At 44.5% G+C, this 26,560-nt stretch overlaps 1 protein-coding gene across 1 annotated transcript in view; it reads left to right on the top strand.

Annotated features, from left to right (window-relative positions):
• The window catches only part of SART3 (spliceosome associated factor 3, U4/U6 recycling protein), a 37,080-nt gene extending 11,788 nt beyond the window's left edge, over nucleotides 1-25,292 (top strand). The window contains exons 10-19 of the mRNA XM_066603837.1: nucleotides 2,081-2,158; nucleotides 4,598-4,656; nucleotides 5,873-5,982; nucleotides 7,380-7,492; nucleotides 7,588-7,664; nucleotides 7,956-8,124; nucleotides 19,436-19,875; nucleotides 21,705-21,857; nucleotides 23,471-23,646; nucleotides 24,667-25,292. Coding sequence (XP_066459934.1) covers nucleotides 2,081-2,158; nucleotides 4,598-4,656; nucleotides 5,873-5,982; nucleotides 7,380-7,492; nucleotides 7,588-7,664; nucleotides 7,956-8,124; nucleotides 19,436-19,875; nucleotides 21,705-21,857; nucleotides 23,471-23,646; nucleotides 24,667-24,850 — 1,559 coding nt within the window. The 3' untranslated portion in view covers nucleotides 24,851-25,292. The remainder of the gene's footprint in view (nucleotides 1-2,080; nucleotides 2,159-4,597; nucleotides 4,657-5,872; nucleotides 5,983-7,379; nucleotides 7,493-7,587; nucleotides 7,665-7,955; nucleotides 8,125-19,435; nucleotides 19,876-21,704; nucleotides 21,858-23,470; nucleotides 23,647-24,666) is intronic.
• The last annotated feature ends 1,268 nt before the right edge of the window (nucleotides 25,293-26,560 follow it).

Below are 26,560 nucleotides of genomic sequence, written 5' to 3'. Positions count from 1 at the left end.
ACTCCTAACAGACAGTAGCAAGGTGATTACCAGCATGTACATTAAACCAATTGCTGTGGATAGTATATTGTGTGCAGATTCTTGCCATCCTATGCATGCAATCAAAAGTATCCCCAATAGTGGAAATGATTAGATCCAAGTGGAACCATACAAAACAGGAACACTGTGAGTCTAAGAGTAGCCCAAAGGAAATTATTTAATTTGGGCACTGTCGGGCGGATTTCCATGAAGGGAATGGGACCTGAGCTGCAGTACCAGACACAACTTATTGACAAGGTTGGCGCTCTGTTTGGAAGAAAGCAGGCATATTTTTCTAACCCTGGATAAACCCTTTAAATTATCACATTGAGCGCTTACTTTAGGTAGTTTGTACTTTGATAGATCCACCACTCCTACATGTTAAGATATGCTGTTTTACCAATGTTACTCCCCAAATTATATTGCAGGTCACAGGTATTTCACAGTCAGTTAGAAGATATATTAACTGCAATAAACCCTTTGTAGATGCTGCCTAATAATGATGCCCATACTATTAGATTAGGAGGGCTGTCATGCATCTTGTAAGTGCATGGAGTACTGAAATACTCTGGGCTCCTCCAACATTTTAAAGTCACTGTTTTTTTTCTTATGTCTTTGTGTCCACATGGTCACAGTGACCTAAAAGTATGTGACTGCAGCAAGCACAAACCACAGATGACATACATGTACAGCGCTTTGTGTTAAGGGGCTAGTTAGACTTTAGTTCCATTTACACACAACGATTATCGTTTGAACGAACGATTGAATGAATTAACAATAATAGTTTGAAAATCATCTCCCTTATTAGCTAAGTAAACACGATCTATGTTTGCTCAGCTGGGTGTGTGTTTATGCAAGGAATTTTTGGCTGGCAGGTTTTTAATTAGTGTGAAGCTAAGCCATTGTCTTCTGCTGGCCTGAGTAAACAAGTAGGCATTGTGTTTTGCAAGGCAAACAATCACCCCTCCTCTCAAGTCTTTCAAAGATTGAAGGAATGCAATTTAAACTAAGCGAAAAGCGAATAAAATGACTATTTTTAAGCCAGCTGAAGCTCAGCGATAAACTACAAATGATTGAATAGTGCACGATGGCTTCACGTTTACACATTACAATAATCACGCAAATTTATTGTGTGTAAATGGGCCTTTTAGATTAAATTGATTTCATCCCTATGATTTCAGCTGTACCAGCAGACTAATGTGTATTGTGATGCCCTGGTGGCATATGTCAAGGAAAAGAAGGATTGAGCATCTTTGATTTCAATGTGCCCAACTGATCCTTTGTTTGCGTTGGAGATAAGCAGGTGCCAGAGGAGTTTTAAAGGGGTTGCCCAAGTTGTCGTATTTTTCATCAGTCCTTCTGGCTGCAGTGAAATACTTTTACATAGGTCACATAGGCTGATGTTAAGAGGTCCAACACAGTATACAGGATGTTATTGTTCCCAGCAAGAGAAACCAAGTAATCTTGTAGATATGATACCTTTTAATGGTTAACAAAAATACATGATGTTATAGCGAGCTTTAGAACCTCTCAGGGTTCATCCTCAGGCATAATGAAGCAAATCTAAAGGCATTTTTAATATATACACATGAAAGGGCACTGACATGTTGTGATTAATTTGCACTCACAAAGAATTACAGAACAAGATAAGAAGGCACAGACATAGTGTGATTATTTAGCACTGGGATAAATACCAGAAAGGGATGAGCATAACAGTAAATACTTAATTAGTCCAATGACAAGGAATGTGAAAATTTTATGGTTTCTAAATTGATGTTAGAGGGTCAACAGGCCAGCGTGTTACCTCTGTTCTGGATTTTTCTTATTCTCCACTGATGCTAAAAGCCCCCTCCGAGATTCATTCCGTTTTTGGTAATATCAAAGATGGTTATAAACGTGTACTCCCAAATTCTTCTGTGACATTGGGATTTGAAATTGCCTCTAAGTAGAATACATCATACACATTTTAAAAAACCCAGCATTACACTAATTGGGTTTTGTGCAGCTCATAATACATATTTTTAAATTTATTATTTCTCATCTGATCAACTTTACCTTTCAGATTCCAGTAAAGAACACGAAGAGCTCAGAGCTGCCTTTGTTCGTGCGCTAGACTACCTGAAGCAGGAAGTGGAAGAAAGTAAATATTTATTGTCCTGTATGGTGCTAGTTTCTTACTGACTGATTTTCTGTGTAGTGTACTGCATGGTATTCATGTTCTATTTAATGTTTGGAAGGAAGTGACTGAAGATAGATTAAATCTAATCAACTTTTGTGCAATCTTGCTTTTTCTTGGATACTTTGGAGTATCTGCACTTTCAGAAAACTTTTGACAAGTTAGAGACCTCTCAAAAGGATTGATCACTGGGGAAGCTTCTATACACCTCTGAGGCTATCTTCTGCTGCCGGAAGCAACCGAGAACAAGCAAACCTAGTCGAGGGGACCCGGTGCTCAGGTGACTGCTACAGCCCCCTCATTCTAGCAATCAGCGGGGGTCTCCGCAGCAGGACCCCCCACGGATAAATACTTTTGACATGCCTCTGACATGTCAAAAGTTTTCTGAAAGTGCAGGTACTCTTTAATAGACATACATTGGGCTATGCTTACATTACTATTAACCCCTTAACACTCCATAACATACAATCTCATCAGGGAGGTTTGTATGAAGTGGGAGTCGGGGCGATCTCACGCATCCAAGGTGGGTGTCTGCTGTCTTTGACAGCTGACACCCGCCTACAACACCTGCAAGAGTAGCCATTGCAGATTCCCTTTGAAGGCCTGCCTTTGGTGTGGCTAGATAAACTGCCTGTCAAATCGTTTTATAATGTAATGCTATGGTATTAATTTCATAGTATGTAATGCTATGGCATTATTACATTATACTGCAGGAGTGATCAAACAACTGCAAGTTCAAGTCCCTTGTGGGGTTAAAAAAAATATATAGTATTTCATGCTATATGTACAATACAAATTTCTCGTCCGTGTCGTTGGGGAACACAGTTGAGACTGTGGGTATAGCTGCTGCCCCTTGGAGGTTGACTATCCATGGTGCCTCCCATTTCGAGGCGATCTTCTCTTACAGGGACCATTCTGCCACCCGAGTTTAGCCATCCTTCGTTTAACAGTGTGGCAGTTGAAGCCACGATACAGGGCATTCGTGGTTTTCCGGAACCAGTCATCCAGACTATGGTGAAAGTTGGGAAATCCTCATCCTCTAGGGTTTATCATCAAGTGTGGAAAGCATTCTTCTTATGGTGCGAACGTGCGCTTTTCTCTTTCCCATCTACTGTCCTTCTGCATTTTCATACAGGGAGTTACGCATGCCTTCTCTCCTTGGTCCAAGATGCCTTGCAATCTCATCCCTTCGAGCTTATGCGTGAAGTTCCAGCTCTCCTTTGGTCATGAAGGTGGTGTTTTTGGTGGCTGTCGACTCCTATTGCCGAGTCTCAGCGTTCACAGCCCTGTTGGCCAAACCTCTACACTATATTACATTGGGACAAGGTGTTCCTCCGCCCTATGTCCTCCTTCCTGCCGAAGGTAGTATTATCATTCCATATCAATGAGGACATTGTTCTACCATCCTTCTGTCCTGTAAACTCTCATCCGCGGGCACACGCTCTCCATAAGTTGGATTTAGTTCGTGCTCTGCAAATCTACTTGGCTCAAACTTCCACCTTCAGGCACTCTGACCCCCTTTTCGGGATTCTGGATAGTCAGAGAAAGGGCCTTGCGATTTTTCACAGTAGTAGTTTCATGTTGGATCAGATCAACCATGGTGGAGGCATATTGTGCAAAGGGCAGAGAACCTCCCTTCCATGTTACTGTACATTCGTCTTGGGCTTTGGGCGGCACGTAACAGCGATTCTGCTCTTCATATCTGCAGGGTCGCTGCATGGAACCTCTTACACACTTTTTTGTTAAGTTTTACCAGGTTCACATTTTTGCACCCGCTGACACCTTTCTAGTTTGAAACATTTTTTAAAGATAGCGATACAGTTGAACGCATAATTTCTTACATACTTTTCTCACCCCCAGGAACTGCTCTAGAACGTCCCATGGTCTAAGCTATGTCCCCCAATGACGCAAAAGAGAAAATGAGCTTTTTGTACTTATCGTAAACTTTCTCAACTGTGGGGGACAAAGCACCCGCCCAGTTCAATTCTGAGAACTTTCCGATATCTCCCTCTTTGTTGGAGTATTCTCCCCGGAGTTGCACTTGGTTCTCTGCTGTGTTGTGTCATGGTTTAATATGTGAATGTTTTATTTCACACTGACTTTTTTTTACCTTTTCATTTGCTACTCTGCTGCTCCTACTGCTTGCATACAAACTGATTTAGCTTGGTGCCTGCAGGAGGCAGGAGCTATACTTGTCTCAGCTGTGTCTACACCCACCCTTTTACCTGCCCAATCAACAAGACAAGAAAGATTTTTTTCCAATTCTCCTGTCCTGACTTAAATTTGATATGAATGTGTCTATAATACTACTTGGCTGTTTCAGTATTGGGTTTGGGGAGGAAGAGGAGGGAGATGCTCTTCATAATTGCCTGTTATATTGAATGTGTCTGCAATCTTTTACAGGATTTAGTGAAAGTGGAGATCCGTCTTGTAGCATAATGCAGAACTGGGCCACAATAGAGGTAAGATTTTATTCTAGCCATATGATACATTTATGATAAACTTGCATTGGAGATCTGGCTGGAGATACCGTTTATCCACTGTCCCGCTTTTTTATACCATGTGCACCGTCTCTTGTATGCGTACACGTGCCAGATGCAGTATCCGTGCAGCTGGAGACGGTGGATGTGTAACGTACACTCCGGACCACTTCTGTGGGATGTCGTTTGGAAGTGCAACACAAACTGTTACCGGATTGATGAAGAAAAATAATTAGCAAGTGACATAACACTTTTCAGGCTCTTGCAGCAGATATTAAAGGGGCTTCCAGGGAAATACTATTGATGACCTGTCCGCTTGGGACCCAGACCGATCAGCCGAGCAGGTGCATGCTGTCAGCGCCGCAATAACACAGAGGTCCGAGCAGACAGCATGCACCCGCTCTGCTGATTGGTCGGGGTCCCGAGCCGATCAACTATTGATGACCTATCCTGAGGATAGTTCGTCAATAATATTTCACCCAAAAACCCCTTTTAATGATGACTAGCCATCTTAAAATGGTCATGATGTAACTGGCTCCACTGTGGTTTATATATGGAATAATCCCTACTGTAATTTGTTTTTATACAGGTAATGGAACTTTGCGGTGACTTAATATTCTTAATACATTATTCTTTATAACACACACCTCAGCTCACCATCTTAATCATTGATCGAGTACTATGAACATCTACTTCAACAGTGTGTTCTGCAGCAGCTGAGGTGTGTCCCCCACTGCCAGCCACAGTGTTCACCAGTCTCTCATCATGCTACCCAAGGCGCATGTTCACAGCTTTCTCCATTCTCATCAATGGGAGATACAGAAATATGCAAGCAGGCTTGGCTTTTTCCGTTAATCCCATAGAAGTAAATTTGTCCTAAATGTTTAAAGCAGAAATAACTTTTTTTACAGTCCTTTTTAGTTCATAAAGCGCTTGAACTCGCTTATCTCCTGCGGTCCCATTGAAGTGATTGGTGTGGCTGTGCACATGTATGCACTGCTGACTTCATTGCAGGATATTTTAGAGATTGTCCTAAGATTACTGGGGGTCCCAGAGCTCAGACTATCCACAAAGGGGATAACTAGTTTTTGCGGGACAACCCCTTTTAATTGTAGAATACTGTGAGCTTATTCTGGACAAATCTAATTGCAGATGAACTACAAATTAAAGGATAGTTCCCTCTTGCTTTATCCCTCAGGCTCGACACTGCAAGAACATGCAGAAAGCTAGGGAGCTCTGGGATAGCATCATGACCAAAGGCAATTCGAAGTTTGCCAATATGTGGCTGGAGTATTACAACCTAGAAAGGTAAGAACTGTCTGAATGAACTTAGCAATGTATTTTCCCCTTCAGCAATGTGTGAGTATGTAACATTACTAGCTGGCATCATACTTTGCCAAAAAGAGGAACTCCATGTCCCTAATTGCGCCTAACTTGTGGGCACTACGCTATAGTGATAGACACACTGACTTCAGTGGTCTGTCACCTATACTGGTCATGTAGAGTTTTAGAAAACTTAAATTTCAAAGTATACTGCGAGTCAGTTGTGGGTCTGGTTGGCTTAGTAATCATATATTCCCTGGTCACTCCTGCTGCTGATTGACAGGCCTTTCCATAGGCACAGTAATACAGAGAGGCTTGTCAATCACTGGCGTAGTGGTGGCGGGTGGTTGGTTTGAAGGGGCTATACGGACTCATGGCTTACTTCATACGTGGAAATGTTACTTTTCTAATAGTAATAAAGCGATTGGTGTAAGTGGCCACTGAAAATCAGCATGTCTGTCATTACACTTTGCTTCTTGCATCCCGGGCAGCATTAAATACCTGACAGGTTCCCTTTAACCCGTTCCAATCCAATTTTGGATTCAGGGTTTCCTAAAAGGCTTTCTCTTTTTGCTGCTGTACAACGGTGCCATCTGCTGGCTAAAGCCAGTGTGTGTGCGCCACAGAGGCTCCGACAGTGGAGTGGCTGGCAATAGATGGTAAGAATACCCTATCGGGCATCTTCTGACATTGGAGCTGTACAAACTTCAGTCAGAATGTAGGAAGACATCAGACAGTGGACTGGAAAGGGTTAAATCCATCTGCTCACAGTCCTACGGAAACTGATCGATTACTTGTGCACAACATCTCATTCCCTTACTGCGCTCTTCTATCCTAGCATTTGTACAGTTTCATTCTATCCTCTGAAAAGTGATAGAGGGGAACTTGGGGAAATTTAATATATGATTTGCAACATTTTCTTGGCACAAAAAAGTCGTGAATTTTGACAGCCCTTTTTCTGCAAAAATATGTGACTTTGCTCTCTTGCCACTTTAAGAAAAAAAAAAAGACAGCCCTTAGCAGACGGGCGCAGGGACTTCGCGGCCTGACTATTTGTACACTTTTTGACCGAAATTGGGGAACGCGAAAGAAAAAATAATAATTTTGGTAGTTGAAGAAAAAAAAAATAAAGCCATAAAAACTACCATATGGGTAAAATCCCTAAAAAGAGACTGGTCTTTTAGGACCAAAACAACCTGGTCCTTAAAGGGGTTAATAAACTTGGCGCACCTTTCTCCTGCACATATTTCGAATTAATACTGGAGTATGAAGTGCCGGTCTTTATAAATTCCCTCAATTGTTTCTTTTTGTTGTCCATCTGCATCCTGCAAGTTCTGTATAGAAGATGTATCTATCTGTGTTGCATGCTATGTCGTCCTCAGAGCCCATGGTGACATTCAGCACTGTAGGAAGGCCTTGCATCGTGCCGTGCAGTGCACAGTGGACTATCCTGAGCATGTGTGTGATGTATTACTCGCCCTGGAGAAAATAGAAGGTGAGTAACTTGTGCCCAAAATTGAAAATAATGTAAGATGTGATGTTTTTCATGGATGAGCTTCACTAAGAGTGTAATTATCTGTTCTCTTTCAGGGAGTTTGGAAGACTGGGATGCAGCTGTTCTGAAAACTGAAGCAAAACTATCAAGAGTTAATGAACAGCGTGCAAAGGTACCAGGAATATGTCGCATTTAGGCTGCCTGTCCACGGGCGTTTGTTCATTGTGTTACCCGCGGGTAACACAATGAACGCTTTCCATAGCCGTGCTATGGAAAGTGCGGAGAATCTGTCAGATTCCGCAGAGAACTGACAGCGCCCCTCCTCACTCTGCTCCCCCGTGGTGGAATATCGCTGAAGATATTCCGCAACTGCCGTGGATAGGGGGCCTAATATGAAATACACGGTAATATTAGAACATTGATCTTCTTAAAAGCGTATGACATTATATGCTTGTTTTCGAAGGCTGCTAAGAAGCAAGCCATCCTTGATAGACAAGAAGAGGAAAAAGCCGAGCAGAGGAAAAAAACACGAGCTGAGAAGAAAGCTAAGAAACCCAAAAAAGCAAAACCTGGGGATAAACGCAAAGCGGAGGATGACGAGGAAGATGATGAGGAGTGGGGCGAGGAGGCGGGTGAGTTTCTATCATGTACATTATTTAAAATGAAAATATTATTGCTTTTGCAAAACACTTCACTTACATTGGATATCAAAAGTCTACACACCCCTGTTAAAAAATCGGACAAAGATGAATCATTTCAGATACATTTCCACCTACAATGTGACCCGTTATCTGTACAATTCTGTTGGACAACAAACAGGAATCTTTTAGGGTGGAAATTTAAAAAATAATGTGGTTACATAAGTGTGAACACCCTCTTATATTTGGGGATCTGGTCAGAATTAGCCGATCACATTTAAACTCATGTTAAATAGTAGTCAGCACTCCGCTGCCATTATTTACAGTGACTCTGATTTCCTCCATATACGGCTCAGCTCTTTTAGTTGGATTTTCCTGATATTTTCTTAGTTGTTTTTTTCAGCAAAAGCCATAAAGCGCTTACAGCACATCAAAGGGATCTGATCGTTGGAAGCCATCAGTCAGCAGAAGGAGACCAAAAAGTTACCAAGGCATTACATATACTATGGAACACACTGTCATAAAAAAATTGGCACAATGGTGACATCACCAAGAACTGGACTTTCCCTCAAAAATTGATGAAAAGGCCAGAAGAAAATTGGTCCTGGAAGCAACCAAGAGGCCTACAGCAACATTAAAGGAGCTGCAGGAGTTTCTGGCAAGTCTTGGCAAGGTTGTGTAGCCATGCCACAACCATCTCCTGTATTCTTCACATGTCTGGGCTGTGGGGTAGGGGGTTAAGACCGATGTTTTTCTTTATTAGAAAATGTTTCTAAGTCTGGATGTGTTTTACCAAAACCTCCATCAAGTCTGCCAGACGTCTGTGGGAGAACATGTTCTGGTCTGATGACACCAAGGGGGAACTTATTGGCCATAATTACAAAAGGTATATTTGGTGCAAAGCCAACACTGCGCATCACCAGAAGACATCCCCCTCCCTCCCCTTCCCACTTCATACCTGCAGTGAAGATGGTGGAGGCAGCATTATACACTGAGGCAGGTTTTCTGCCGCTGGAGTTCCAAACATCAGTCCATTTTGGTACAAAACCTTCAGGCCTCAGCTAAAAAGCTGAAGATGACGAGGAATTTCACCTTTTAATACTACAATAGCCTAAAGCAAACCTCCAAATCGACAAAACACTGGCTTCGGCAGAAGATCAAAGTTTTGGAATGGCCCAGCCACAGCTCAGACCTGAATTCCATGGAAGAGTGGGCAAAGATTTCCAAGTGAAGATGTGCAATGCTGGTAGACACCTACCCAAAAAGACATGATGCTGTCACAGTCAAGGGGTACATCAACCACGTATTAGTTTTATGAAGTGTATATTTATACACCCACATTATTTTAGTTTTGTTGTTTTTATTTTTCCATTCTGAAGGATTCCAGTTTGTTTTTCAATAGAATTGTACAAATATTGGGTCACATTGAAGGTGGAAATAAATCTAAATTATTATTCTTTATTGGATTTTTTTAACATGACAAAAGCCTAGCAAACCCGGTCATTGTTACAAGGCTTGTATATAGAGTCTAACATTGACTTTAGGTATTGCTGCCTTCCAATAGGTGGCGCTGTGGAGGTATTGTTTCATCTCCCTTATTTGCAAAAAACCTAGCATTTTAACAGTCTAGCATTTGTAGACTTTTTATATCCACTGTATGTTATTGGTATAATTATAATGCTGGGTTACACATGCAGTTTTGTTTAGCAAAATATGGGAGTGGGTTTTAAAAGGGGTTATCCCATCTCAGGATTGCATCCCTGGCGCAGCCCAAATTTTATGACCGAAGTGGTTGTGCGTGCATGTACAACTCCATTCACTTCAATGGGAACGCTGGAGATTATTGAGATCAAGTGCTCAGCTGTCTCCAGTGGTCCTACTGAAGTGAATGGAGCAGAGGTGTGCAAGTGTGGTCATGCACTGCTGTCAGGATGAAAATGAATTAAAAACTGTTTTTCCCTAAAGTTTATATATAAATTGGCCTTAAGCTCTTCACTATCATTGCAGCTTGCTTAATTTTGTAATCCTGTTGATTCAACAGTTTGATAGTTAGTCTTCATAACTCTTGCAAATAACTCTTATTCTTCCCTTTTGTTCGTATTTCAATATGTTCTACCAGACCCTGCACATTTCTACTGTGCTGCTATTTCATCAAGGGTCAGTAACTATCCGTCCTGCATTCAGAACATTGCTGACTTACATTCAGAAGATTCCCTCTATTAGGCTACATACGCATGGGCGATCTTGATATCGGGCCGTGAAACTTGGGCCAATATCGCACTCATGAACACCTCTCATCTGTGAAGTTCCGGTCCTCTTGCAATAGAGAATCGGAAGTGTTTTCCATTGATTTTCAGTGGGAAACATTGCATCACACTCATCACATGGCTTTTGAGAAGCATTAAAGGTCCCATTAAAGTCAATGGGCGATGTATTCAGAGGAACGCAAAAAGTAAGAGCATGTCACGATTTTTTTCCTGCACCGCCGTGCGATGCTTTGTCAGCCCCACTGAAAATAATGGACAATGTGAGGGAACGCCCAAAGGTGGGACATGCCGCAATAGCTGTCTTGAATAGGAGGGCATGGATGTGCTGCACGATGGTATGGTGAACATGGATTTTTTTTTTTAAACTCGTTTTATTGAAAATTAAATAGCATAGAGAAACTTACAATCGCAGGAAGGTGCAGCACGTAGATAATACACATAACTGTATAATTAGGTTGGTATAAAGGTTCAGTCAATGCAGTACAACATAGATAACACATTAATTCTGTAAAACCTGATCAGGTACACAGAAGCCAAATCTCCGAGGCCACAGGTCCCGCTCCAGAACATGTATCCACTATGGGGCACGTCTGAGCTCCAGAATGGATGAAGCCATTAATTGTGGTGAATATAACGTGAGGGGGGAATCGCACCACAGACCCCACACTTTATCAAATTTCTCAGGACACTTGCGTCCCTTGTAGACTATATAATTATATGGCACCACCGAATTGACCAGCTTCCTCCACATTGAGAGTGAGGGGTTCTTACGATCCATCCACCGCAATGCAATCGTTTTTCTAGCAAGGAACAAAGATTCCCTCAGAAAAATCTTTTTATGGTGTTGCCAGCTTTCTTCATCTAGTATTCCAAATAAGCAGATCTCTGGGCTCGGTGGAACAGGGACTTCCACAAGTTCAGAGAGGAAACCTGTGACCTCCCCCCAGAAACTTTCAATAACAGGACACTCCCACATCATGTGCCAAAAATCTGAATATTCGCAGGAACACCTAATGCAGTTTGTAGACTGTATTCTGCCCATTTTGTACAATCTCGCTGGAGTGAGATAGCACTGATACACTATATACAGCTGGATCATTTTATTATTGGCTGCTGGGGATACATATAGAGGAGATTCCAGGAGCTCTTGGAACGTATCGTCTGTTAGTGTCGGTATCAGTGTCCTCCATTTTGTTAGGGCAGAGGGTATATCCTGAGAGGCTCGTATTGAGATGAGGTGGGAGTATAGTGCCGATATGAGGCCCCGGGGGCCTTGGGAGCGAAGGATGCCTATTAAGGGGTAATGAGAAATAGCAGGTCTGGGTGGCGGGAACTGCGCCTCCAAAGCGTGTCTGACCTGGAGAAATCTATAAAAATGGGAACGGGGCAGATCATATTTATTTTGTAGCTGCTCAAATGAGGACAGGGTGTTCTGTGGATAGAGGTCTGCCAGGGTCCGGATGCCATATTGTTCCCAAATGTGAGCGTCCTACAGTCGGAGTAATTCTGGGAGCCCATGATTACGCCAAAGGGGAGTGTCAGCTATTATGTCCATAAAATTGCCAATTGACTTGGCCTGCCGCCAGACCTGAGAGGCCAACCTATGAATTGGTAGCATTTTGCCTGTTAGGGTAGAAGGAGATTCCAGCAGGGGCCACAATCTAGGGATTTTAAGATAATGTGCCAGATGCGCCTCAGAGTTGGGGAGAGGGTCATCACTCAGCCAGCTTCTCAAGTGAATTAGCTGGCCTGCCACATAGTAAATGAACAAATCTGGCAGGGCAGCGCCCGCGTCTTGCTTCGGCCTCTGAAGCGTAGAGATTCGTAGTTTGGGGCGGGAATTTCCCCAAATAAAGGAAGACATCAGGGACTGCATGGATTTAAAGAAGCGGGACGGGATATGCAGCGACGCATGCTGCATTATGTATAAGCATTTTGGTAATACTATTAGTTTGATAAGATTGATTCGCCCCGCTACCGAGAGCGGTAGGGAGCCCCATATTTTAAACTTAGACCTGAATAAATCTATGAGGGGGTATACATTTAGCTCTAGAGACTTTCCCACATCATTGGTTATCTGTAACCCCAAGTATTTAAACTGGTTTGAGATCCGGAGGCCGCAAAGTGAGTCAATATCGCCCAGACGACTCTCACGAGAAACAGGCATCAGGGCTGATTTAGTCCAGTTGATTTGAAGGCCCGAGAATTCACCAAAAGTATTAATAAGATTTATCACATGGGGGAGGGTTGCCTCAGGGTCCGCCAAGAAAAGCAAGAGATCATCGGCATATAAAGCCACTCGATCTTCCCTATCCCCCACTGTGACACCCCTATATAACTGGGTTTCTCGTAGAATCATTGCCAACGGCTCAATGGCCAGGGCAAATAGTATGGGGGAGAGGGGACACCCCTGTCTAGTTCCTCTATGTAGTCGGAAGTAGGGAGAACAGGATCCATTAATGGAAATAGCTGCTAGGGGGGATTTGTACAGAAGAGTGATCCAGCGTATAAAAGTCTCGCCGAAACCAAATCTCCGTAAAACTTGGAAGAGAAAGGGCCATTCAATGGAATCGAATGCCTTTGCTGCATCTAAGGAGGCCAAGGCCCAATCCTCTTCTCTGGCCGCCCCTATCTGCGTCACCACTTGGGCCCTCCTCAAATTCTCTCTAGTGGATTTTCCGGGCATAAATCCAGTTTGATCCGGGTGGATTAAATCCAGTATTATGGTATTGAGACGATTAGCCAGCATTTTAGTTAGGAGTTTGTAATCAGTATTAAGTAGGGAAATTGGCCTGTAGGAACCACAGTCTAGGGGATCTTTATCCGGTTTTAGAATTAATACTATTGTTGCTTCGTAGAAGGATGGAGGGAGATCTCCGTTCTCATAGGCCGCATTGTATGTTGCAAGTAATGTAGGGAGCAATATGTCTTGGTATTTGGCATATACCTCAATTGGAATGCCATCAGGGCCTGGCGATCTACCGTTGGACATTCCCGAAAGCGCTTCCGTTAATTCAGTCAGGGTAAAGGGTGCATCCATAAATGCTTGTTGGTCCTGTGTGAGTGTCGGGAATGTAGGCTTATTTAGGAAATTGTTCAGGGTGTCCTGAGAATGCTGGAATTTGGTGTTGTACAACTCAGTGTAGAACTGTTGAAATCGCATCCCAATCTGATCCCCGTCAATAAGGACTTCTCCGGAATCAGATTTGATACGTAGTATAGAGGGAGACGCTGAATTCTGATGGACCAACAGAGCCAGCAAGCTGCTGGATTGATTACCTTGTTCATAATATTTTTGCTTAGCAAAGAAAGTAGACCTACGGGCCTTCTCCTGCAGATATATGAGATATTGTCTTCCCTGACTCAACCACCTTGTTCTATTGTCATCTGAGGGGTCTGCGACATAAGTCGCTTCCAATTTGGAATATTCGGATGCCATCTCCTGCTCACATCGGGAAGTATTGCGTTTAATAAATGATATAGAGGAGCGAAGGCAGCCTCTGAGAAAGGCCTTAAGGGTCTCCCAGAGTAGTGCCGGGTCAGTATCAGGGCTATTTATTTCAAGAAAGGTGGCAAGCTGGTCGGGAATACGATCGTGTGGGTCAAATAGACTTAGCCAGAAGGGATGTATTCTCCAACCATGTCTATTAGTCTTACTATTTGCTATAGCAAATTCAGCCCAAAGGGGAGAATGGTCCGACACACCCCTAGGAAGGTATTGTACTTTCGCTACTGTTGAACAAGCACGGGCGTTACCGAAAATGTAATCAATGCGTGACAGAGAGTTGCTGCCGGCTGAGTGGCACGAAAACTCCCGATCCGCTAGATGTTTAGCTCTCCAAACCTCCTGCCAGCCTACCTCCTGAGAAAATGTAGTTAGTGTTGTAGGGTGTGGGTTAATAGAAATTGGCAGAGTAGTGCTAAATTTATCTAATGTTATGTCAAGCAACATGTTAAAATCACCCATACAGACAACAGCAGCGTTTGGGAACTGAGCCGCAAACTGGGCTGCCTGATGAAGGACAGTCAGGTTTGCCGGTGGCGGCAGGTAGACCCCAAGGATAACATATGGATTTGACTCAACCCAGGCCTGTATAAAGACATATCTCCCCTCAGGGTCTCTCAGGGTCCGACCAGGCTCCCATCTAAGTCGCTTGTGTATCAGGATGGATACTCCCCTGGAGTATGAAGTGTGGGTAGCGTGGATGGACCACTGGACCCAGGGCTTACGCAACCATGATATAGACTCTGGAGTCAGATGGGTCTCCTGGAGACATGTAATATGCGGGTTACAGCGCCTCACCTGTGAGAAAACCATAGAGCGTTTTCTGGGAGAGCCCAGCCCCCGGACATTCCAGGACAGCATAGTGAAATTAGACATTAATATTATACTTTACATGTAGTAGTAGGATAATCCCTAAGTTAAAGAAGGTGGACCCCCAGTAGTGGCCCAGGAGCATCCCAACCTCTACAAATCCCCTCCAATCACATATCCATACATTGTGCTGCACCAATCCTTGCAAAACTTGAAAAAAAACATAACTAAACGTTATAAACCAAACTTGAAGTTGCATGTGTGCCCGATTACTTAGAATGAGGAGAACATTGGTATTTAGTTCATGCAACATAGTAAATATAGGGGGAGAGAGTGCACCTTTCAGATGGCAATATATAGGGCACAATCTCACATTTCGCACCAAGCATAAAGTCCGTGGATCCCGGAAAAACATATATAACTGTTATAATGATAATTCCCTGAGGCGTGGGAGAAGAAGTCCCAAAAGGTCTCTGTCATGTAGTACTGCCCAATCCACACAGGGTAGGGGAACAGAAGGGAGTTGAAGGTGTTAAATACGAGGTAGAGAGGGCAGACCTCCGACAGGGTTACAACGCTTAGGTTACCAGTTCTTGAACTCCTGGAGCTCCAGGTCAACGTCTGGGCGATCCCGGGAGTCGCTCCAACCAGGTCTCAGCCTCCGCAGGTGTAGAGAAGAAGATAGTGCGGTCGCCATGAATGACTCGCAGACGGGCAGGATACATCATGGAATACTGGATAGCAGCTTCTCTCAGCCGACGCTTGACGTTGACAAAGGATGCCCTCGTTTTTTGAAGAGTGGCCGAGAAGTCGGGAAAAATGGAGACGGTGGTGTTGTTGAATTTAAGTGCCCCTTTACGTCTAGCAGCTTGTAGGGCGGCGTCTCTGTCCCTGCTACTGAGTAATCGTGCCAGCATCGGTCGCGGTGGGGCACCCGGAGGTGGGGGCCGAGATGGAACTCTATGTGCCCGTTCAATGGCGAAGGCCGAAGAAAAGGCCGCCTCTGGAAGAAGGTCTTTCAGCCACCCCTCCATAAACGCACACGGGTTTTGTCCCTCAACACGCTCCGGCAGGCCTAAGATTCGAAGATTGTTTCTTCTTAGTCTGTTTTCGAGGTCATCAGCTCGTTGAGACCATAGACCGGCCATCTTCTCCACTTCGGTCAATTTAGCTGGTATTGGAGTTAGAGTATCTTCCACCTGTGAGATGCGGGCCTCAGTCTCTCCGACTCGCTCCCTAAGATTCTGCATATCCTGTCGTAGGAGGCCCACGTCAATTTTAACTTCCTCAATTTTGCTCGTTAATGAGGTAGTAGAACCTTTAATGGCATCTAGCAGTTGGGCCGTAACTTGCCGTAGTGTAGGTTCTGAGTCAGAGGGTAGAAGCGTGCTAGAGCCTGGCGAGGGGGGTGGCCGTTTCAGTGGATCAGAGGGTGCGTGGCTAGCATCATCAGGTTGTTCGTGAGCAAATTCACGTAGCCGCTCTGCTATTGGTATATTAGATTTGCGGCTCATTTTTGAGGTTCTACGGCTCCCTCGCCGGCAGGACACCGGTGTCGATATGATTGCGGTCAGCAGGACCCACCACTAAGTCTGATGTCACCCACTCTACTGGGGTACACTAAAGGCATACACAGGTCTTTTTAGGTAGAAAGTGTCACTGGCTCCAGCTGGGTTGTGATCACCAGGAGTGGTAGTACTAGAAAAACTATCTCCAGCTGTGGTATGACCGTTTGGAGTGGTAGTAGTGGTGAAGTGACACTATTTCCAGCTGCGATGCGTCCGCTAGGAGGAGTAGTAGAGTGACTATTTCCAGCTGGGTTGTGTCCTCTAGGAGTGGTGAAGTGTCCCCTCTCCCCAGCCGTGATGTGTCCGTTGGGGGGAGTAGTAGTAGCAGAACAGCTCTCTCCTCCACTGTGTGCGTCCGCTAGGATTAGTAGTAGAATGGCCCTGTTTCTAGTTGTAATGTGTCCGCTAGGAGTAGTAGTAGCAGCAGCAGAGTCACTCTATCTGTAGCTGTAATGCGTCCACTAGGAGTAGTAGTAGCAGAATATCTGTCTCCAGCAGTGACGTGTCCGCTAGGAGCAGTAGTAGTGGTGGCAGAGTGGCTCTATCTGCAGCAGTGACGTGTCCGCTAGGAGCAGTAGTAGTGGTGGCAGAGTGGCTCTATCTGCAGCAGTGACGTGTCCGCTAGGAGCAGTAGTAGTGGTGGCAGAGTGGCTCTATCTGCAGCAGTGACGTGTCCGCTAGGAGCAGTAGTAGTGGTGGCAGAGTGGCTCTATCTGCAGCAGTGACGTGTCCGCTAGGAGCAGTAGTAGTGGTGGCAGAGTGGCTCTATCTGCAGCAGTGACGTGTCCGCTAGGAGCAGTAGTAGTGGTGGCAGAGTGGCTCTATCTGCAGCAGTGACGTGTCCGCTAGGAGCAGTAGTAGTGGTGGCAGAGTGGCTCTATCTCCAGCAGTGACGTGTCCGCTAGGAGCAGTAGTAGTGGTGGCAGAGTGGCTCTATCTCCAGCAGTGACGTGTCCGCTAGGAGCAGTAGTAGTGGTGGCAGAGTGGCTCTATCTCCAGCAGTGACGTGTCCGCTAGGAGCAGTAGTAGTGGTGGCAGAGTGGCTCTATCTCCAGCAGTGACGTGTCCGCTAGGAGCAGTAGTAGTGGTGGCAGAGTGGCTCTATCTGCAGCAGTGACGTGTCCGCTAGGAGCAGTAGTAGTGGTGGCAGAGTGGCTCTATCTGCAGCAGTGACGTGTCCGCTAGGAGCAGTAGTAGTGGTGGCAGAGTGGCTCTATCTCCAGCAGTGACGTGTCCGCTAGGAGCAGTAGTAGTGGTGGCAGAGTGGCTCTATCTCCAGCAGTGACGTGTCCGCTAGGAGCAGTAGTAGTGGTGGCAGAGTGGCTCTATCTGCAGCAGTGACGTGTCCGCTAGGAGCAGTAGTAGTGGTGGCAGAGTGGCTCTATCTGCAGCAGTGACGTGTCCGCTAGGAGCAGTAGTAGTGGTGGCAGAGTGGCTCTATCTGCAGCAGTGACGTGTCCGCTAGGAGCAGTAGTAGTGGTGGCAGAGTGGCTCTATCTGCAGCAGTGACGTGTCCGCTAGGAGCAGTAGTAGTGGTGGCAGAGTGGCTCTATCTGCAGCAGTGACGTGTCCGCTAGGAGCAGTAGTAGTGGTGGCAGAGTGGCTCTATCTCCAGCAGTGACGTGTCCGCTAGGAGCAGTAGTAGTGGTGGCAGAGTGGCTCTATCTCCAGCAGTGACGTGTCCGCTAGGAGCAGTAGTAGTGGCAAAATGACTCTCTAGCTACAAGTGTCCACTGGGAGTAGTAGTAATACAGTGCCTACCTCCAGCTGATGTCTGTCCACTGGGAGTAGTAGTGCAGTAACTTGATTGCTAGCCGTGCTGTGACCTCAGGATGCTGTAAAGCCCCCCACAGAGCTGGTCTGTTTGAAGCTGGAGACAGTCTCCCGCTGTGTGCTGTAGCAGTTTTCCTCCCCCACGCTTCAGCTAAGCAGCAGCCGCCTGTCAGGATGGAGGAGGGGCCGTCTCCTCAGCCTCGGCACCCACTCTCAGCCTCCGCAGCAGTAAGGGACTCCCGAGGAGAATCCCAGCCCCGTCACCTTTCACCTCCCAGCCTCCACGTCAGTGTTCTGCCTGCAGGGCTGGTGAGTGCCCGTCAGCGTCCCCGCGCTCCCCCGCAGCCTCTCAGGCAAAGGTGGGGGAGGTGCCGCACTGCACCCGACACTCAGCTCCCTGTCCGTATCGTGGATCTCACCCACCAGTTGCTTCAGGGATGCTCAGCAGGGAGGGAGCCGCAGCGTTATCTCTCCTGCCGCCGTGTTCCACGTGGGCCGGTCTCCCAGCGCGCGGCACGTGTAGCATGCAGGCCCAGGTCCGGACCTCCCGCCTCTCACTCAAAACAGCCCAGAAGTTGCACCAGGGACCCCGCCAGCACGACCACCGGCACCAGTGCAGTCTCCGGGCGCCAGTACTTAAGTTTAGTGCCTCAGGGAAGGAAGGATGTGACAGGATTAATGGGGTCTCCACGGAGCTGCCTTTAGGTGCGACTGTTCTTCATGGCCGCTTAGCCACGCCCCCGTGAACATGGATTTTGATTTTGTGTTGTGGCCCCTGTAAGAGAGGGAGAGGGTAAAACTCAATTGCAAAAGCTGAAGAGGAGCATGCGAGAAGCAGAAATCCACTTACAGAGTCTTAAGTCCTGTGGGACCACTGCTATGACTGAAGTAAGGAAAGCGTACTCCGTTGCCTCCTGGTACAATAGGGGCAGATCATCCAGGAAGTCATCCACCATCATTTGCTGGAGATTCTGTTGCCAATCCGCATTGAGACTCTCTGGAATGAATACCGGTCCAATGACAGCTCCATGCATGTATCGTAGCAGAAGAAGGTCACTCCGAGTACGCTTTCCATACCTCAGACACAGCAGGGGTCCCACAGGACGTAGACAGAAGTGGAAAGCAGATTTCTGCTTCTCGCATGCTACTTTTTCAACATTTCATTTGGGTTTTACTCTCTCTCTCTTACAGGGGCCACAACACAAAATTGAAATCCATGTTCCAGGGCCCACGCGCCATACCACCATGTAGCACATCCATGATTTCCTTTTCAAGTTCGCTATTGATATTTCAATATAGGATACCAGTATTGGGATATAGCGCTGGGTCAGGCTTTTTGATTACACCCCGTATAGACAATTGTTCATGTTTTTGTCTTGCAGCAGAACAACCCAGTAAGAAGCACAAAGGAGAGGAGCAATCTGAAGACAACGAGGAGATGGAGACTGAGACTGGGCTTTTTGGTAGGAGCACTTCCTCCACAAGCCAGTCTGAAGCCAAACAGAAAGCGCCTGCCACAAAGGAGCAGCCCAGGATCCTTCATAATCCCATCAAGGACAACATAACTGTATTTGTGAGCAACTTGCCCTATGACATGTCTGATCCAGAACAACATCTTAGAAGTGTTTTCTCTGACTGCGGGGAGATCTCCCAAGTCAGGGTTGTCTACAACAACAAATCGACCTTCCGTGGATACTGCTACGTTGAATTTACTGAAGAGAAAAGTGCCCTGGCTGCGCAGAAAATGGACCGACACGAGGTGAATGGGAGACCCATGTATGTTTCACCATGTGTGGACAAGAACAAGAACCCAGAGTTTAAGGTTGGTTTGTGTTACATTGTATTCGGCTTACTTAGGTGGGTCTCTGTCCTTCAGATTGTCCGGGTTTGCAGGTGTAATCTTTGGGGTTGGATTTATAGTTGGCAGCAAGAAAATTTTAAGCCTTCAATTTGACACAAGTTGATGCTTATGCATAAAAAGTAGTGGACTGTAGAGACAAATGACACATACATATGATAAACGCTGTGGACTTGGTTATGCAGGCCAAGAAGTGGTAAGAAGGTGTGGATGGAGGAGTCAACTGGAAAAATACAGAATTGTAGCATATGGCAGTGCTGCAAATTACAAAGAAAAACCACTCTGGTGCCTTTGGCAACTAAAGTGAGAAATCTGGGAAAACAAATAATACTTTGGTCTACAAATGTAAGTTTCTGCCGTAGTTTTACAGGCAGAATGAATGTGTGGAAAAATCTGATTCAAATTCTGCCATGTGAACCGTAATCTTAGAGCTCCTGCATAGTGGCGACAGCAATACTGAGCCGTGATTCACGGCCCAATATCGCTCTCGCAAATCTTCTAAAAATCCCTGGATGCGAGGCGTTTTCATGTGAAAACGGCTTCGCATCACTGCAGGGGTGCCCTTGAACCCATTGCTTTCAATGGGGTGGCAGCAGCGCCGGCCCCATTGAAAACAATGGGAGAAGATCGCGATCCCCTGCAGCTGTGATTCAGGGGTTTCATCTCGTTCTCAATGTGACTCGAGAACATCGCGATCCTCTGCTGCTGCTCTGACAGCAGCGGCAGGGAATTCCTTCATCTCCGCAGGGAGTCTCCTCATCACTTGAACACCCTGCCGCTGCTGTCTTGTGATGTTTTCAGTGGGACTGGCACTGCTGCTGCCGGCCCCATTGAGAACAAGGTGAAACCCCTGGATGAAGGAATCCCCTGCTACAGCTCACAGCTGCAGCAGGGGAGCGTGATCTTCTCCCGTTGCTTTCAATGGGTGATATCGCAGAAAGATAGGACATGCTGCAAATTTTTATTTTTTTTTGCTCGCATCATTGCAGGAGTGAAAACATCGCAAATGAGAATGAAACCATTGAAAGCCATTGGTTTCATAATCGTGAGTTTTCACTCACTCTCGCGGCATGAGAAAATCGCCAGATTTTCTCACTAGTGTTAAGGCGCCCTTACTGTGTCTAATATCTCTCTCTTCGTGATTTTCTTTCTTTTCTGCTTCTTATAGCTGATAGTTGTCTTCCATGGTATCTTCAGCCTCCTGCCATTGCTTCTGCACACAACACAATCATCTTCTTTCCCTACCTTCTCCAAAGCATCCTTGTGTCTGCTCAACGCTACATCATCCTCTTCTGTCCCCCTGCAGCACCAACTTCTCTTCCCACTGCAGCACCACGTCTCCCCACACAGTTTCATCTCTTCCCCCTTCGAAACATGTTTTCCCTCCCTGCAGCACCACTTCTCTCTTTTCACAGCAACATCTCCTTTCCCCCTCAAAAACTCCATCTCACCCCAACGAAGTGTGGAAGCAGCGTAATGGCTCCTGCATCATTGATAGTGGGAAATAGAAGAAAACATGGAGCCACTGGTAGGGGGAGATGGAAGAGAATCAATGTCAGAGACGAGTCTAGCAGACCTGCCTGACATGCAGAACATCATCAAGACCCATGCAGAAAAGCAAGGGCAGTGAGTCACAAATGGCAACAAGATTGGAAGTTCTTGTTGCCATTTGCAAATACTAGGGAGCTTTGGAAAGCCATTTTGATTTCTATCTGGAGCCAGGGCATAGAGGTTTTATACTACTTCCAAAATAGTATTTTTATACTGCTTTAATAATGATGTGATTTTCTTAGGTATTTAGGTACAGTACAGCTCTGGAGAAACATAAGCTCTTCGTTTCTGGGATTCCATTTTCCTGCACCAAAGAGGAGTTGGAAGAAATCTTTAAAGAACATGGCACCATCAGGGAGATCCGTCTGGTAACCAATCGATCTGGAAAACCAAAGGTAAGTCATTTTTCTACTGCGACTTGGAGATGTTCTTCCCATTAATGAAGCAAACAAAGTAATTCCTAAACTCACATTTTTTTTATGTAGTGGATCTATATTGGGTATGTAGGTAATATTCTGTCTCCTCCTGACCGCCGGAGCTGTACATAATGTTTATGCTACGCTCACGTGGGGTTTATATTAAAAGGGGTATTTCAAATTTTTTTTTTTAATGTTTATAGAATACAAAATCAGACAGTCTTGTAATATACATGGATTTAAAATCCTGCTTACATACCATCTTCTATCCATGTTGTGGACTCCTGTGTGCACAGTAGCCCATGCAGTCCTGTGTAATGCATCTATGGGCTAAATGCACAGGACTAAACATGGCATCAGTCATGTTATGTCCTACACAACACACAATTCCTTGCATTCAGTAAGCAACAGGATTATATGATATAAATGTGCTGGTTGGCACCAAGCACATCATACATCCATTGGATAACTAGATTTGTGGCAGGACTGTCTGTTTCTGAGGATGTTGTTAATAAGGTTAGTTTGACAGTCTACCAGGGTGCAGATGGAGGGCAAAAAGGACCGAGACCTCAATAGAGTACAAGTTAGTTTGTTGTTGACCCATTTTTTTTTTTCTTTAAGTTTTTTTGCTCACTGGACAACTCCTCTAACATGTCATTTTCACTGTACGGTGAACACTTGAAAAGCAGAATTTCAAAAAACAATGGCGTAATTTTGTTTGTGGGTTTTATTTTCCATTCCACACCGCTTAAAAATATCTTAAATTTTTTTCTGTACATTGTCTGATACATTAAGTGATCCCCTAAACACAGAATCAGTGAGGGTCTCACTCCTGAGACCCCCACGGCTCTTTAGGACAGGGTACTATGTTTCCCTCTGCCTGTCACTGCACTGATCAAGTCTTTTCTGCAGCACACGGCTGGCACTGAATACCGCTATTACACAGCTAATGGAGTTAAAAGGTTCATTTACTACATAGTTTGCTACTAGAATACATTGGTGATAAGTTACGGGAAGTCATGCTGAGTTTTTTGCTTCTAAATAAGTGTTGGAAAATGCATTTATTTTTCCTTTTTAAAATGGCCAAACCTCCCTGTTTTATCCTGATATTTATTAAAATTTTGTGCTGCACATTTATGCAAATGAGTCGGTGCAGGATAGTAATGCTTAGATACAGGACTCGGCCTCATCATCTTGGTACAGGCGAGAACAGAATGTTTTGTACCTCCTCGGGACACGTGTGCCATGTACCAGAAGAGGGCCTGTGGGAATAATGCCATGGCCATAACAGACCGCTCAGCTCCACAGGCCACATTTGCCGGCAATAAGAAAAGAACAAGGTGCATTTACTCTTGTTTGATTGAGCTTTTTTTTTTTTTTTTGCTTGGACTATGGCTTTATCTTATTGGCTACAGATGGATGAAATGTAGCAGGACGATTTATAGGCGGAAACACTTAGGACAAAAAACAAAAGGAAAAACTTCCCGATCAGGCCGCATTACTTTATTTGTGTCTACAGAACTGGCTAACTTTGTTTCCTGCATGATCATTTTTCCAGTCTCAAGAATCTCATGATCCTCTATGCTTTTTAGGGACTTGCTTATGTCGAATATGAAAACGAGAGCCAGGCTGCCCAAGCTGTACTCAAATTGGATGGTACAAAGATGAAGAACCATGTTATTAAGGTGGCGATTAGTAATCCTCCTGTAAGAAGACAAGAGGGTCAAGACACTCCAAGGCCTATGGTTCCTCGGCAAACATATGGAGCGTAAGTATAGAAACAGTCTTGTGGAATTCTGGCAGAGAAAACGTTTTTTTCCCCTACTGTCTGTAATTCAACTTTTGTGGAGAATACCCCAGCTTTCCTGTATGACTGTCTATCATTTAAAGCGGAGGACAGTAGGACTCCGTTTTCCATTTAGGATTCCCAATTGAAAAAAAAAATTTACATCAAAAAATTGTAAGTCCTGTAAAATGCCGGATGGATGACCAGAAATCAAACAGACCCTGCTATAGTCAGTGGCGTCCGTTCGGTGCTGCTAGGTTCCAACATACTACTGTTCTATTCAGCAGTGGGTGCTGGTTTCCTGCTTCCATAATATTGCATCAAGCACTTTTTCCTCCATGTCAAAACTTGGAAGCTAAGCAGACTCCATTATAGTCAATGGAGACCACCCTGCGCTTTTCTATCCATCCAAAAACGGAACCGTTCAGCCGTGGGGATTCCTTTTTCCTGCTTCCCCCTTCCCGAACGAAGCAGAAAAACAGAATCCCCAGCACAGGTGTGAAACCATCCTTAGGGTAGAATAAAAATAGCCGAAGACTATCCCAGAAGGTGTTGCACTGCCAAAGCAACAAACCAGTTTACATCTTTACATAATCGTAGTCAACAAAAAGTGCAAATCCCTATTGTAAAGACACATGGCATGAAGAAGGAAACAAAAACAAGAGAGCTCCATTATAAATTAGAGGGCCACAGAATTTTTTATTTAAAAAAATTGCGAAAATATTTGCGTATTGAGACAAAAGATAACTGAATATCCACATAGCAACAAAAACGGGTACATAAAAATATAGAGCAAACCTAGGAATAATAAAAAATACACAAAAATGTGCTGTTTGACAAAGTTTGCAACTTTTTTTTCCTCTCAGAAAAGTGGTGCAAAGCCACTATTAAATTCTCTTATTCTATCCCCAAGCTCAGCGCCGCTCTCCCTCTGTTCTCTGCTGTCCATAGTAGGAGGCTAAGAGATCCATGTTGAAATAATTCTGTTTAATCTATTAACAGGAGGGGTAAAGGAAGAACCCAAGTGGCCCTCTTACCTCGATCTCTGCACCGCCAGAATACATCAAGCACCACCACAAAAGCCGAAAATGGTACCCCGCAGTCAACGGGGGGTCCATCAGGTGCAGAAGGGGAGCCCCGCAAGATGTCTAATGCTGACTTTGCCAAGATGTTGCTCCGAAAGTGATTAAAGCGCAAAGCGGGCAAATGTGAATAAATGACTGCCCTTGTTGACCACCTCCATCGCTGCAGCTGCTTCCAGCCCCACTAAACTCGCGGACTGCAGATTCTGCCCGGCGGGCTTGTTGTACCTACAGGTTTTTCTAGGTCCTATACTGATTACCTTTTAATAGTGCAGACTTTAGGCTTCCTTATTTCCCTCATATTGAGGCAGGCAAGGCAAAGTAGGGGTAGCGAATATCGGTCTGTCGGGGATTGTTTTTTACACCTGTTGCAGAATGTTTATTGATATCGATCACACTCAATTGCAAACGTTATAGTAAAACACACCCAGATCCGGGTATTTTATATGTATTCTCCTCATTTCATGCTTTGTGTTCCCTGTGGAATTCACAGTTTATGTTGGTTAAAACTGGATTAAACCTTTTGCTGTATTCAAGCCAATCTTACCAATGTGCAATTAGCAATTTTTGTGCAATCTTGTGTTGGTGCGCCCTTTTTCTTTTGTGACACAAGGACACACAGCCTGGGCTATACAGTGCATATATGGGGAACTGATACAGTGAACGACTACTGGGGCATTGTAAGAATCTTCTTGTAGAATTTTGTATTTGCAGATTTAACTGCAGTATTGAGATCTACCAGAGGATAATGAAAAAGTGCCGCACAAGTTTTTTTTTAAAGACTTTTCTGTTAGACTAACTTCACATAGGAAAGTGCAATATTGAGCCATGAATTGTGGCCCAATATCGCACTCGCTAACATACGACTTTGCTGTGGATGCGAGGCATTTTTATATCAAAAACCGTCTCGCATCACTTCAGGAAAGTAGTGATCCTTCGCTGATACAGGGAGGAGACACAGATTAGATATTAGAAAAAAAACTTTCTGACAGTGAGGGTGATCAATGAGTGGACCAGGTTACCACGGGAGATGGTGAGTTCTCCTTCAATGGAAGTCTTCAAACAGAAGCTGGAATGACATCTGTCTGGGATGATTTAGTGAATCCTGCATTGAGCAGGGGGTTGGACCCGATGACCCCGGACACTTAACATTCTATGAAATGAGACTATGGCACCACAGATCACACAGATTTGTGTATAAATTATGTGGACCTGGTTAAAGAATATCATCTACTGAATGTGGATGGATTCTTTAAAGGGAATTTGTAATCGGAAAATTACTTTTTATATAAACTTAAATTTTGTGGTAAACATTTTTAAGAACTTTTGGGTTTTTTTTTTTTTTTTTAACTTTCAGTCACAATTTATATTCAAACAAATCTAAAATCCTGTATATTTTCACACTGACCACAGAGCCTAAGGCCCGTATTAAACGGACGGGTTGGATTCCACTTGCAGGAGTCCACTGCGGAATCTAGCACTGACCGCGGCCGGCACCTGTCATGCGCAGTAGGATTTATATTTATATTTATATATATATATAATATATATATATATATATATATATATATATATATATATATATATATATATATATATATATATATATATATAGCGGTGCAGTAAATACAAACATTAAAAAAAAAAAAAATTATAGATATATATATCTATATATATCTATATATATAGATATATATATATATATTTTTTTTTTTTTTAAATGTTTGTATTTACTGCACTGCTGCTGGGTGATCACATGTGTAACCTTGACCTGTCCGCAAGGTCAGTTACAAATGGGCCGTGGGTTGGACAGC

The sequence above is a fragment of the Eleutherodactylus coqui genome, chromosome 5, assembly GCF_035609145.1.
Source record: "Eleutherodactylus coqui strain aEleCoq1 chromosome 5, aEleCoq1.hap1, whole genome shotgun sequence".
Lineage (NCBI taxonomy): Eukaryota > Metazoa > Chordata > Amphibia > Anura > Eleutherodactylidae > Eleutherodactylus > Eleutherodactylus coqui.
Note: the sequence above shows the minus strand (reverse complement) of the source record. Positions and strands in the feature narration are given on the sequence as shown.